The 13,534-nt window shown below is 27.1% G+C and overlaps 1 protein-coding gene across 5 annotated transcripts in view; it reads right to left on the bottom strand.

Annotated features, from left to right (window-relative positions):
• LOC122271858 (cell adhesion molecule Dscam1-like) overlaps window positions 1-13,534 on the bottom strand; it is a 158,944-nt gene that overhangs the window by 49,602 nt on the left and 95,808 nt on the right. The window contains exons 1-4 of one of the 5 annotated variants that reach the window (XM_071184940.1): window positions 11,381-11,600; window positions 9,401-9,682; window positions 9,174-9,287; window positions 8,057-8,227 (exon numbers count right to left, since the gene is read on the bottom strand). The exons of 3 other annotated variants lie outside the window; for them this stretch is intronic. In XM_071184940.1, the coding sequence (XP_071041041.1) occupies window positions 8,057-8,227; window positions 9,174-9,287; window positions 9,401-9,682; window positions 11,381-11,456 (643 nt within the window). In that variant the 5' untranslated portion in view covers window positions 11,457-11,600. Of the gene's footprint in view, window positions 1-695; window positions 922-8,056; window positions 8,228-9,173; window positions 9,288-9,400; window positions 9,683-11,380; window positions 11,601-13,534 lie in introns of those variants that run through there. One more of the 5 variants, XM_071184944.1, reaches the window with a different exon arrangement.

Consider the following 13,534-nt stretch of genomic DNA (forward strand, 5'->3'; position numbering starts at 1 on the left):
TTTGATAATTCATATTAAAAATTGTTATTATACACATTTTATCAACTGCTTAGCTAATACCTCGTTAAAATTAATAATTTAAAAAACTTATTGCATAAAAGATTAATTTTGTAAATCTAAATTAGATATAATTACAAAATCTATTGAAAAATTGTTTATTTTAAACATTCCTTGAGCGGTTCTAAACTTTTTCGACAGTGTTAAACTTGACAACTACTAAAAAGTCAATTTCATTAAGATAGGAGAAAATTTCTAGTAAGAAAACAATATCTTACACTAATATTTAGCTAAGGTCAACATATCAAAAATGAATTAAAAATCAAAATAAAAACGGATATACTCTTATTACGCCATGATTGGAAATTTAAATTTTTACCCAGATTTAAACAAATGAACTTAGTTTTTGTTCATTCAATCTTAAAGGGATCTAGGAGTGTTTTAATTATATTATACGAAGCATAAAAATCAAGATATACAATAAAAATAAAATATTTGTTGATGAGTAAATGTAAAAGTTATTGATTTTAAAACATGGAATAATTTCTATTGTTTACATTTCTAAACATTAAGTTTTCCTGCATAATAATATATGCGCTTCCTTAAAACTTCATAAACATTATATTAATGCTTTAAAAAATCATATGAATGTAAAATTTTTACACATTTAAATAAATACCCAACAAAGTCAGACTCACCTTTTAAAATTGAAGAGCCATGAACAGAACTGAGAAACATCAAAAGAAAGATCATCGTTAACCAAATTACAGCAGGTACAACTGTTCCAGCGATAACTATTGATGTCTATTTCAATCAAAAACATCTGACATCCCGAGCAAAAAAGGCAACGAAACTCAACATTTTACTAAAGCTGAAAACATTAGATAAATGGCGATTTCTTTAAGCTTGGAATACATTTAAGACCATATACAAGTAGCGCCACATGGAGGAACTTCAGGAAACTAAATGCACAATATGGTAAACGGAATTTATGTATAAAACTAGCATAGTAGCAATGAAGTAAATTTAATGTAGACACAACTTTATTAGAGAGGAAAAAATTCCATATTAATAAGTAGAAGACTTAAGTGTATTATATTTTCGAACAAACAATAATATGAAATTTAAAATATGAGTTTTACGAATCAGACGTTAAATAAAAGGTTTTCCTGCATATACAGTTCTTAAAATATACATGAAACAGATAACATACAAACAAATCCATTTTAAAAAAATAAGTGATACGAAAAATCACTAAAAGTATACCGAACATTATTTTATGAAAAAATTGTTTTTAAATTGTAATGCTCTATAAATAGCAAACAACAATATTTCTGAAAATGAAAAATAAATTAACAGCACGTAAGCAGAAGTTTGAAATGTAAGAAGACAATAAACATATTCTATTATTTTTCTATTTGTTTCTCTCTTGCCATTTAATATTAGAATATCTTTTAATTCTGGATCCACACCATTTCCTTGCAATACAGGTTTCAGCGACTCGTGTTTTTACATCTGATATGTTGTTTTACATTTTGAGAGATCCATTAGATTAGTAAATTTGTTTAATAGTTTAACATAGATCTTACTAGCACACTAACGATACATTATAATAAAAATGCTTTTCATAAAAACAGTGAGTTGAAACTATAACACTTAACTGATACATACGAAAATGTGTGGTTTATTTTATTTATTACTAACGTACCACGAACAGTGAGAGAAATACTTTTGGTAAGTGGGATTCCAAACCCATTTTCAGCTTCACATGTATAAGATCCTTCCATAGAATAAGTCACTTTACCAATTACTAATCCACCTGTCGATGAAACATAAACTGCACTCGAAGAATCTGATGTTATTTTAGTTCCTTTCACATCTAAAAGAAAAGAATAAAAACGTAACACAAAATAAAACAAAAAATTTATTAAATGCAGTTTTCCATGACAGCAGAATTAGCTTATAACAAGCACGAAGGAACCATGGTATTTGCTTAAAAGCGAGTTCTAAAAATTTCCATTAAGGTTCATACAAACCTACTAAATTATGTAGTACTTTATTTCTATACAGTACAAATCAATTAATTTGCTTTGCTTTGAACAGTCTTGGTTGCTATGATAGTGTTCTTCGGATAAGAATCACGACTCCCGCTTATGAAAAATATTCATGCGTTCGCTATATTTACCAATTATTAATGACTTTTATTTGTCTTCGATATGTTAATTGAAATTTTCCAAAAAGAGATTTGCCGAGTTACACGCAGAATATTTAGTAGTCCGAAAAATATTTCTAACATAACCTGGTCGTTAAAAACGGGCTATGCCTAATATTGGACTACGAAAGTCTTTATGATTTGTCGCTTAATTCGAGTTTCGTTTGATCCAACCAACCTTATACATTTCTAAATGCTAATAGGAGTCAAGCAATGACAGACATTTGCTGATAACTCCAGAAAATATAAATATTAGTGAAGAGACGTGGTGGCTCAGGGGATAGAACGTTCGCCTTCGAATGAGGTGAACCGGGTTCGAATTCCAGTGCTTGCTGGTCGATACGTAATCCGTATTCGGCTAGCACTGACCGCAGTGGTGAGGTAAAGTATTCTCAGTGGTAGACTGATCATGAGTTAAAATCTGCTTACCATTGCGGTAACCGTGAGATGTTTTCGTAGTTTTCCTCTCCATGTAACACAAATGCGGGTTAGTTCCATCAAAACGTCCTCCACGAAGGCACAATTCTCCCAATATTTGATCCAGGAACTCCCTTGTCTTCTGTGTTGGGCTCAAAATGAAAAGGCTTTGTAGTTGAAAATTAGTTGCCGTAAACTCGAATATATTGTCGGCTGTTCAACGATGGTTATAAAAAATAAAATACTAGTGAAGGGCTTTGTATACATCAATGTGGGTAACGGTAAAGATTAGCACGGGATGTGGAAGAAAGTTCAATGACACAGGAAAGCTTTATGTGTTCGTTCATTTGATTTCTCATCAAGTCTATTTTTAATTAACGAGTTCTTTTTAAGTTTCTAGCTAATCCTTAAAAAGAAGGAAAAATTTAAAACTAAAAAAATGGTTTTGAAACTCGTAATAATTTCAGGTAAGAAGACAAATGAATTTCTTTATAAGCAAATCTCAAATATTTTAATGCGGAATAATAAGAAAAAAAATAGACCAATAAAGAATTTTAAAACTAATAAAGTACCTGTTTTCCATTTAACATGTGGACTTGGAACTCCTGATGCTGCACATTCTAATGAAATGCTTTCTCCTTCCTTCACAACAGTGTCTGTTGGTTCTTTTAACCATGTCGGGGGAGCTACAATTATTTAAAAATTTTTTTTAACATATTTTGAAATTGTTTTTATTCAATATGCAAAAGTTGTTCTGTTATCACTGTTCTTAATAAATATTTAATGTGTCAAGATTATATCTAAATTATTTAAGAGATCATAAAACATAAACATCATCGAAATCTAATGACTTGCAAACAAGGAAGAAGGATGAAAAATACTAAACCAGGAGTTATTTTCGGTGAAAATAAGGGGTAACTGAAAGGCGATTATTAGAAGAATCTCGAACAATCAAACTGGTTTTTGAAAATTTTCATTTGCTTTTATCAGAAGTGAATAATTTACATTTATGTTTCTTACGCTTCAATCTAGTTTGCAGTGTTAATACCTTTACATATTTTAATTCAGTTTTGACAAAAATTTGTTAACTATAAAGGGCTTACATGCAGTTATTTATTAGGCAATATCATGCACGCAATTATTAAATTCGAAAATAAAATAATATAGGTATTTTCGAGAGATTAAAAAAAGTTGGTCGCCTTATATGTTGATAACTCGAGAACGGGTCATTTTGTAAAATTATTTTCTAGCCTTTAACTATTAAGAACAAGGTAACTATTTATCAATGTATTTTAGAGCACATTATCTCCCATCTATTAACATAACCTCCTATTATCCGTTTCAATACAACATATTACATAAAGTTTTATAAAACAAGAACTAATATAGTTTCTCTCTCAAAAAAGTAGGTATTTAGTGACAATTAACATTACATCAAATAAAGTACATTATTAATAAAATGTGAGTCTAATGAATGTAATATAAACTGGTAGAGATTATGTATTTTTATTAAAGTTTGCAAAAGTGTTGAAAAGGTTGCCATATTAGTAGTTAACTGAACATTTTTTTTAACAAGTACATAAATATGTAACCTTAAAATAAGGAATAAAAAAGATAATTACTTACAAGTGACAACGAGAGATGCGGTATGCTGGTCTTTGCCGAAAGAATTTGTTACAATGCAAGTGTAATTCCCCGAACTTCCAGAATCGACAGATTTTATAAACAAAACAGAAGAATCTTCAAATGACTGTACATTAACAGTGGGTGATACAGGCAGTGGTTGACCATCTTTTATCCACTTGAATTCAATTGGTCTGTCACCTGAGCGAACAGAACAAATTGTATTTGTTCTTTCTCCCTCTTTCAAAACAGGGGGAAAGTAAAATGCGATGATAACTGGTGGATCTAAGAAAAAAAGTATAAATGTTTAATGCAATAAATGCATGTAAAAACTGTATTCTTATTATAAGAAATTGTATTCATATAAAAATTGTATTAAAAATTACCAAACAAAAAATGAAGTTAAACAATTTTTTTAAAAAGAAATTCCACATATTTAATGTATACCTTACTTTAAAAATACTTAACATTTCAAAAGTTATAGTTTATTACCATAAAAAGTGTTAAAAGTATTAAAAAATATATTTAAATGTAAAAGCAAAGAAAATAAATTATCATTATGAACTGATTATTAAATTGATCATTATGAACTGATGAAATTTTTTTTAATCTTCTAATTATTTTACTTATAAATGGCTCTTCTTCAAATATTACCAAACCCTCTTTATATCGTAATTTCTCTATGTTGTCACTGAAATAATTAAATGATGTATGATTGTAAATTTTGTTTTGCATAACACACTTTTAATGAAGTTTCATTCATTAATTTTTCTAAAATTAATTCGTATGAAAATTTAAAATTTCATTTAAAGTTTAGACAGAAATAACTGCAGCAGAAATCCTTATAATTAATACTGAGAAGTTAATTAAGTTGTGTCTGCAGAAAAACAACACGAACTTCAGTTGCACAATTTAGAAATAAATTAATTAATAGAGTGCAATATTTTAATCAGGAAAAAAAATTCAATCATTATTTTTACATGCATCTTTTATAGAATAGTTCAATGCTATCACAATATATTTCTGTCTCATGCAACTTGAAACCATTGTAAGCATTTGCGATATATATATAAAAAGGAATGAAAGAGGATAGGATAATGCCTTTTAAAAAGTATATAATAAATTAATAAGATGTTAAAATTACTATGAGTTTTTTGTATTTTGGTTCATAAAGGGATTTTATAAATTGCAAACCGTCCATAACGCAACAGCAAAATCATTGTAATTAAATAAAGTGAATTTGTTTGATTAAATAATTTCATTCACATTTGAAAAATAAATTTAATATAATGAATATTCAATTTGAAATTAAGTAAGAAAAATAATTATGCCTATTTCACTCTTAAAATAATTTTTTTGAAGAAAATTATAGAGAAAATCCAACTTTCTCAGTAGGTGCAGTTATAAGTTGATCAAAATACTTTTAATTTTTTTTGTTCCATCAATTTCAATTCTCTCTATTTTCACTCAAATATTTAAATTTCCATATACTTAAGAGTAAATTCAGATATTTTTACAGTCCTACAGCCTATATAAACCGATTACATATATTTTGAAAAGTAAGAAATATAAATAATCATTATTTAACCATAGAGTTTATTATTTTTTTTCTTGATTTCCATTAAAAATGTAACCTGAATCAACGTGAACATTTTTAAATATTATTATGATATGCGATGGATGAATGGGATATGATTACATTTTAAAGTGTACTACTTTTCTTCACAATGACATGAAATATCAGAGGAAATGTTATTTCACACATAAAAGGAATCTATTTAAATTATTTAATTGTTCACATTTCAGTTGCTTAACAAGAAATACAGAGTATCGATTATCTTAGAATAAAATAACACAATTGAATGTTATATAAAAGATAATAATTAAAAAATACTCACCCCCACAAAGAACGTTTTTCAGTAAAGTGGCAAAGATTATTTTCAGCAGCAGAATAAACTGAACTGTTCTTTCCATTTTCTTAAAAGTGCATAATGATTAAAAAAATATCTTGAAATATAAATGAACAGTAAAATTTGAAATGATTCAAAAAACTTTTTCAAGATGAGAACATTGAGAGTGTTTACGATATGGCGTTAGTAGTTATAAATGATACAAATGAAAGCTTCACTATACAGCCCGACAGCGCCACATATCGGTAAAAATTAAAAGCATAAGCGCATATTTATAAGAAAAAAGCATCTGAAAGAAAAAAAGCAAATGACTTTGAAAACTTGGAAATCACTTTCATTTTCAAAATATTGTGTTTTGGAACTAGAATGCGTTAGAACTTTGAGTATAGTTCAAGTGGTTTTGAAAAAAAATTTGAATCGATGCAAAAATGTGTATATTACACCATATGTATATAGTAATATGCATTATAACATATTACATACTATATAATTTATAATATCGTTTGAGTAACATGGGCAATATAGGTATTCCAGGTTTTTTAACGAAACGATATTTTGTATAACACATTGTATAATTGTAAAACCCAAAGAATTTAATTTTGTAAAAATCAAATGTAAGGTCTTAAAACAAAAAGTTTCAAATCAATTTCTCTCGTAATTATTACAAGCGTAACTATTATGATATTACGCAATTATTATGACATTACGTAATCATGATACTACGTAATATTACGTATTATGTAATTATTATGATTTTTTTGTTTCAGTTGTTAAGAAAAAACATACTTGTTCTGTGGAAAAAATTCTATGAAATACTCATCGTAGAAAACAATTTTGCTCTAAGTAAGGAATATAATTTCAAATAAATTTAAGGTAAACAAATTATTCATTTCAATTTACAATAAAAAGCAACATTTAATTGAATAAACTGATTCAGTAATAAACATTTCATATAAAATAAAGCATACAGATAACACATCAAACTCTTAACACGTAAATCATAAATCGCAAGTCATAATATTTCTACCATGATTTATAAATCATAAAATACTCTAATCATCAGACGAGCATTTCATATCAGAGATGATGACGTGAATATAGTAATTTTAAAAACGAATAAAGGCGGAATTTCCCAGAACTTTGTTTAGAAAGTGCTACATAAATTTTTATTGCAAGTTATTCCCAAAAAAGCACATAACTAGATATACAAAAATGTAACAACTATCTAATTTTATACAACTATGTAAAAAATTAGTAAAACAAAAATCAAAGAGTTACATTTGAATGACAAAACTGTGCATCCAATTCCATTCGTTCAATACCCTGCAATAGTGCGCGAAATAAATTTTAGCAGATGTGTCCGGGTGATTTTGATGTGTATTAAAAACGATGAGCAGAACAATTTGCATCAAATTTTTACAGCGATTTTATTTAAAACAACCTTTAGCCGTTAAACCTAGTCGTTGTCAGTTGCAGACAGTTTGATCAGTACAAAAGCAACACAAAAGTAACAAGAAATATGGAATTCTAAATCTGTAAAATTTAATACAAGAAAATTTTCTTTTTTCTTTAAAAAAAAAAAAAAAAAAAAGAAGTTAAAAGTGCGTTGTATCTCCAAAGGTTTCAGTTATTACAATTATTTACCGATAGTTCCTTCTAGTTCTGAAAATAAAATTATTTCACATAAGTGAGTTTTTAAACATAGTTGTGATTGCAATTTTTTAAGAACCTATATATAAATTTCATCAATACTTTAACATAGAGCTTACTAGCACACTTAAGATACATTATAATAAACATGCTTCTCGTGAAAACAGTTTGTTGAAAACATAACGCTTAATTGATACATACGGAAATCCAGAAAATAAGCGTTTTATTTTATTTATTACTAACGTACCACGAACAGTGAGAGAAATACTTTTGGTAAGTGGCAGCCCAAATCCATTTTCAGCTTCACATGTATAAGATCCTTCCATAGAATAAATCACTTTACCAATTACTAATGCACCTGTCGTTGAAACATAAACTGCACTCGAAGAATCTGATGTTATTTTAGTTCCTTTCACATCTGAAAAGGAAGAGGAGAGAATGTAAACATGACACAAAATAAGACAAAAGTATATTAAATGCAGTTTCATACGACAGTCTAATAAGCTTATCACAAGCGCGAAGGGAACCTGATATATTTGTTTAAAAAACGAGTTCTAAAAAAATCATTAAAATTCATACAAACTTACTAAATTATGTAGTACTTTATTTTTATACAGTACAAATTAAATACATTGATTTGCTTTGAAAAGTCTTGGTTTCTCTTTTTTTGATATTGTTCTTCAGATAAGACTCTTGACCCCATCTTATGAAAAATATTCACGTGTTCGTTTCATTTACCACTCATCAATGCCTTTAATTTGTCTTCAGAATGTTAAGCGAAATCTTCCAAAAAGAGATTTGCAGAGTTATGTGCAGAAATTTTAGTAATCGCAAAAATATTGCTTTCCAAAATTGCTCGTTAAAAGAGGTCTTGCTTAATCTATGCTTAATATTGGACTAACAAAGTCTTTCCGCTTTGCTCGTTAAATTCGGGTTCTCGTTCGATCCAACGAGCTTTAAACATTCCTAACTGTCAATGGGAAGCAACAAGTGACTTCTGTTCGAATAATTTCAGAAAATATAAAAAGTGACGAGTTTTGTGTCCTTAAATGCGGGTAACGGTAAAGGGATGTGGAAGAGAATTCAATAACACAGGGAATCTTTATGCGCTCGTTTATTTCATTATTTCTCATCAAGCCTGTTTTTAATTTACGAGTTCATTTTAAGTGTCTTGCCGATTCTTGAAAAGTAGGGAAAATTTAAAACCTAAAAAAAAATGGTTTTGAAAATCGTATTCATTTTAGGTTAAAAGATGAAAGAATTTAAAAAAAAAATAAATCTCAAATATTTTAACACAGAATTATAAGAAAAAAAAATGGCCCATTAAAAGATTAAAGCAATTTATTTAAAAACTAATGAAGTACCTGTTTTCCATTTAACATGTGGAGTTGGAACTCCTGATGCTGCACATTCTAATGAAACGCTTTCTCCTTCCTTCACAACAGTATCTGTTGGTTCTTTTAACCATGTCGGAGGAGCTATAATTATTTAAAAACTTTTTTTAATGTTTTTTGCTGCCAAACATATCTTATTATAAGGAAGCACATAGATATACAATCTTACAATTAAAAATAAAAAAATCATTACTTACAAGTGACAACAAGAGTTGCAGTATACTGGTCTTTACCAAAAGAATTTGTTACAATGCAAGTGTAATTTCCCGAACTCCCAGAATCGACAGATTTGATGGACAAAACAGAAGAATCTTCAGATGACTGTATATTAACAGTGGATGATACAGACAGTGGTTGACCATCTTTCTTCCACTTGAATTCGATTGGTTTGTCACCAGAGCGAAAAGAACAAATTGTATTGGCTCTTTCTCCTTCTTTTAAAACAGGTGGAAAGTAAAATGGGGCGATAACTGGTGGATCTAAGAAAAATTTTATAAATGTTTAACGCAGAAAAATGCATGTAAAAATTTTATTCATGTTAAAAAATTGTATTAATATAAAAATTGTATTCATATAAAAACTATTAATATAAAAATTGTATTAATGTAAAAACTATTAATATAAAAATTGTATTAATACCCACCAAATTAAAAAAAAGAAGACAATTTTTTTAAGAGAAATTCCACATATTTAATGTATATTTTACTTCATAAATAATTAACATTTCAAAAGTTATAGTTTATTACCATAAAAAGTGTTATAAGTATTAAAAAATACATTAAAATGTAAAAGCAAAGAAAATAAATTATCATTATGAACTGATTATTAAATTGATCACTATGAACTGATGGAGTTTTTTTAATCTTCTATTTATTTTACTTATAAATAGTTCTTCAAATGTTACCAAACCCTCTTTATATCTTAATTTCTCTATGTGGTCACGGAAATAATTAAATGATGTATGATTTTAAATTTTGATTTGCATAACAAATTTTTATAGAGTTTTATTTATTATTTTTTAAATTAATTTTGATTGAAATTTGAAATTTGGTTTATAAATTAGACTAAAATAATTGGAGCAGAAATCTTCATAATTAATACTGAGAAGTTAATTAAGTTGTCTCTGCAGAAAAACAACACGAACTTCAGTTGCACAATTTAGAAATAAATTAATTAATAGAGTGCAATATTTTAATCAGGAAAAAAATTTCAATCATTATTTTTACATGCATCTTTTATAGAATAGTCCAATGCTATCACAATATATTTCTGTCTCATGCCATTTGAAACCATTGTAAGCATTTGCGTTATATATATGAAACGGAATGAGAGACGATTGGTTTTAAGCGTACTTTTTCTACAGAAAATATACAATATTAATACCTTTTAAAAAAAGTAACAAATTGATAAGATGTTAAAATTAATATGTGATTTTTTATTTTTGGTTTGTATAGGGATTTAATAAATAGCAAACTGTCCATCGTTACATAGCAAAATTATTATGATTAAATAAAATAAATTTGTTTGATTCAATAATTTCATTCACATTAGAAAAATCAATTTTATATATTGAATATTCCCTTTGCCATAAAGTTAACAAAAAAGAATTATGTACATTTCATTTGTAAAACAATTTTTTTAAGACAATTATTATGAAAACCCAACTGTCTCAATAGGTGTAGTTATAAGTTGATCAAAATACTTTTAATTTTTTTTGTTCCATCAATTTTAATTCCTTCTATTTTCACGCAAATATTTATATTTCAAAATATTTAAGAGTCAATTCAAATATTTTTACAGTCCTTCAGATTATTTAAGCTGAATACTTAATTTACTAATCCTTATTTGCCCATACGGAAAAGTAAAAAATGTAACTAATCATTATTTGCCCATACAGATTTCTTTTTACTTCCAATGAGATTTTAGCCTGAATTATAATGAACATTTATGAATAAATATATGAGGTGTAGGAATCAGATGTGATTACATTTTAAAGTTACTGCTTTTCTCCAATATAACATGACATATCAGAAGAAACATTATTTATACATAAAAAGGAATCCAGTCATATTATTTGATTGTACACAATTCAGTTGCTTTACAAGAAATGTGTCTTAGAATAAAATAACAGTATTGAATGTTATATAAAAGATAACAATTAAAAAATAAATACTCACCCCCACAAAGAACGTTTTTCAGTAAAGTGGCAAAGATTATTTTCAGCAGCAGAATAAACTGAACTGTCCTTTCCATTTTCTTAAAAGTTCATAGTGATTAAAAAAAAGTCTTAAAATAAAAATGAACAATAAAATTTGAAATGATTCAGAAAGCTTTCTGAAGATGAGAACATTTAGAGTATAAAATCGAGAGTGTTTACGATATGGCGTTAGTAGTTATAAATGATACAAATGAGAGCTTCACTATGCAGCCCGACAGCGCCACATATCGGTAAAAATTAAAAGCATAAGTGCATATTTATAAGAAAAAAAGCATCTGAAACAAAAAAGGCAAATGGCTTTGAAAACTTGAAAATCACTTTCATTTTCAAAAAATTGTGTTTTGGAACTATATTGCGTGGTTTTGAAAAAAATTCAATCGGTTTAAATTTTTTTTTGAATAGATGTAAAAATTTGCATATTGCACCATATGTATATAGTAATATACATAATATCATTATACATATTATATAATTTATAACATCCACAATATAGCTATATATAATATAATTTGTATATGCACAATTTAGCATAAAGTAACATGCACAATATAGCTATTCCAGGTCTTTTAATAAAACTATGCTGTAGTATATCACCTGAAAATTATTTTGAATGAGCATTTATAAAACGAAATAAGAAATATCGAAAAAATTATTTAAAATTGGTGAGCTCAAAGTAATGAGACATAAGAATAAGATATTTGAGCCACCATTTTGTATAACACTTTGTATAAATACAAAACCTAAGGACTTTAAATTTAAAAGAATCAAATGTAAGGTCTTAAAATAGAAGGTTTCAAATCAATTTCTCCCGTAATTATTGCAATCAATATTCTGATAATTTGTTGCAGTTATTAATGAAAAACATACCTGTTCTGTAAAGAACGTTATTCTATGAAGTAATCATCGTAAAAAGCAATTTTACTCTAAATAATTAATGTAATTTCAAATAAATTTATAGAACTAGCATGGGTAAATAAATTATTGATTTCAATTTACATTCAAAAGCAACATTTAATTGAATCAACTGATACAGTAATGTAATATTTCATACAAAACAAAAAAAATACAGATAATACATCAGATCATATAACTCCTGACACATAAATGCTAAAACCTAAGTCATTATATTTCTATCATGATTTGTAAATCATAAATACTTTGATCATCAGATCAGCATTTCATGTCAGAGATGATAACGTAAATATTATAATTTCAAAAAACGAAAAAAAAAAAAACAATTTCCTAGAACCTAGCTTTGAAAGTGCTAGATAAATTTTTATTGTAAGCTATTCCCAAAAATATCATATAGCTATGCATACAAAAATGTATACAACTATGTAAAGAATAAGTGAAACGAAAACCAAAGAGTTTGATTTGAATGACAAAACTGTGCAGCTGATACAGTACGTTTAAAGAATAATTTAGACAAAAGTTCATTTTCGATCATTATCAATTATTACATTGAAACATCAGGATGATTGAAATAATAATATCTAATCATCATAATATCCTATTATAGTGCGCGAAATTAATTTTAGCAGATGTGTCCAGGAATTTGTATTTCGTTCAGTTTCCGTTGTTATATTTGTGATTATTTGGATGTGTATTGCAAAAAGCTGAACAGAACAATTTGTATCAAAAAGCTACAGAGATTCTATTTAAAACAACCTATAGCTGCTTAGTTTAGTTGTTAGTTGTAGACAGTTTGATCAGTACAAGAGCAACTCAGTCACAGCAGCAGAAAATTCGATAATAATTCGCAATATTTGGCAAAAAATGATCAGTCATGTTGCGGAAGTTAAGGGACAAAATATTCGTGAGTCAAACATTTTGCAGTTAAACAATAATTTCAATAATAATAATATTGATAAAAGAATGTATTTGATCAATATTAAATATTCATAAAAAATACACCAGAGCAACGTAAATGCGATATACAAGTTTAAGAGCGAAAACTTTAAACACTTTAAAGCTTTGATAATACAATTTGTAAATTGCTTATAGATAAAAATTTTTTTAAAGATTAATCGAAGTTTGAATTCAATAATTGATCTTTGAATGTGTTATATATATATTGTGTTTTAAATAAACATGTTACATAACATGATATAAA

The sequence above is a fragment of the Parasteatoda tepidariorum genome, chromosome 9, assembly GCF_043381705.1.
Source record: "Parasteatoda tepidariorum isolate YZ-2023 chromosome 9, CAS_Ptep_4.0, whole genome shotgun sequence".
In the NCBI taxonomy this organism is placed as follows: domain Eukaryota; kingdom Metazoa; phylum Arthropoda; class Arachnida; order Araneae; family Theridiidae; genus Parasteatoda; species Parasteatoda tepidariorum.